The sequence below is a fragment of the Haliaeetus leucocephalus genome, unplaced genomic scaffold (genome assembly GCF_000737465.1).
Source record: "Haliaeetus leucocephalus isolate CR32 unplaced genomic scaffold, Haliaeetus_leucocephalus-4.0 Scaffold361, whole genome shotgun sequence".
Classification (NCBI taxonomy): Eukaryota; Metazoa; Chordata; class Aves; order Accipitriformes; family Accipitridae; genus Haliaeetus; species Haliaeetus leucocephalus.
The window spans coordinates 1-898 of NW_010972797.1; the positions used below are offsets into that span (position 1 = coordinate 1).

The following is an 898-nucleotide window of genomic DNA, read 5'->3' on the forward strand; positions in this document are numbered from 1 at the left end:
CCCCCCCCCCTTCCCCGCCGCAGATTAGCGAGCTGAGCCAGGTCCCGCTGCCCGTCATGCTGCTGCCCGACGACTTCAAAGCCAGCTCCAAAATCAAGGTCAACAACCACCTCTTCAACCGGTGAGCTGGCGGGGGGACACACACGACACGGACACGAGTGTGGGGGGGCATATCTCATGTTCCCTGACACCCCCCCCGCCAAAATCCCTAGGGAGAACCTGCCCAGCCACTTCAAGTTCAAGGAGTACTGTCCCCAGGTCTTCCGCAACCTCCGCGAGCGCTTCGGCATTGATGACCAGGACTACCAGGTGGGCTGAGACCCCGGTGTGCGTGTGGGGGGGGGTATGTCCCATTTTGGGGAGCTCCCCCCACATCCCCAGCTTGACGTCTCTCACCCTCTTTGCGTTGTCTGTGTCTTCCCCCTCCAAAAAAAAAGGTGTCGCTGACACGGAGCCCCCCGCACTGGGAGGGCAGCGACCGGCGGTTCCTGCTCTCCTCCGACCGGACGCTGGTGGTGAAGGAGCTATCGAGCGAGGATGTGGCCGACGTCCACGGTCTCCTGTCCCACTACCACCAGGTACGGCGAGGTGAGGGGGGGGGGTTAAATGGGGCAAGGGGGGAGCGTCACCGTGTGTTCTGGCGTGTCACTGTCGTGTCCCCCCCAGTACGTGGTGCAGTGTCACGGCAGCACGCTGCTGCCTCGCTTCCTGGGGATGTACCGGGTGAGCGTGGACAGTGAGGAGACCTACCTCCTCGTCATGAGGAACATGTTCAGTCACCGCCTCCCCGTCCACAGAAAATACGACCTGAAGGTAATGCCCTGCCCCGGCACCCCCCTGTTGCCAGAGGGGGGACGACGGACCCCTTCATTGCCTCACATCGCCTCTGTTTCCCCCC

At 63.0% G+C, this 898-nt stretch overlaps 1 protein-coding gene across 1 annotated transcript in view; it reads left to right on the forward strand.

The window, feature by feature from the left end:
- Window positions 1–7: 7 nt before the first annotated feature.
- The window catches only part of PIP4K2C (phosphatidylinositol-5-phosphate 4-kinase, type II, gamma), a 4,563-nt gene continuing 3,672 nt past the window's right edge, over window positions 8–898 (forward strand). Inside the window, exons 1-4 of the mRNA XM_010572841.1 lie at window positions 8–121; window positions 213–309; window positions 438–578; window positions 667–813. Coding sequence (XP_010571143.1) covers window positions 57–121; window positions 213–309; window positions 438–578; window positions 667–813 — 450 coding nt within the window. The 5' untranslated portion in view covers window positions 8–56. The remainder of the gene's footprint in view (window positions 122–212; window positions 310–437; window positions 579–666; window positions 814–898) is intronic.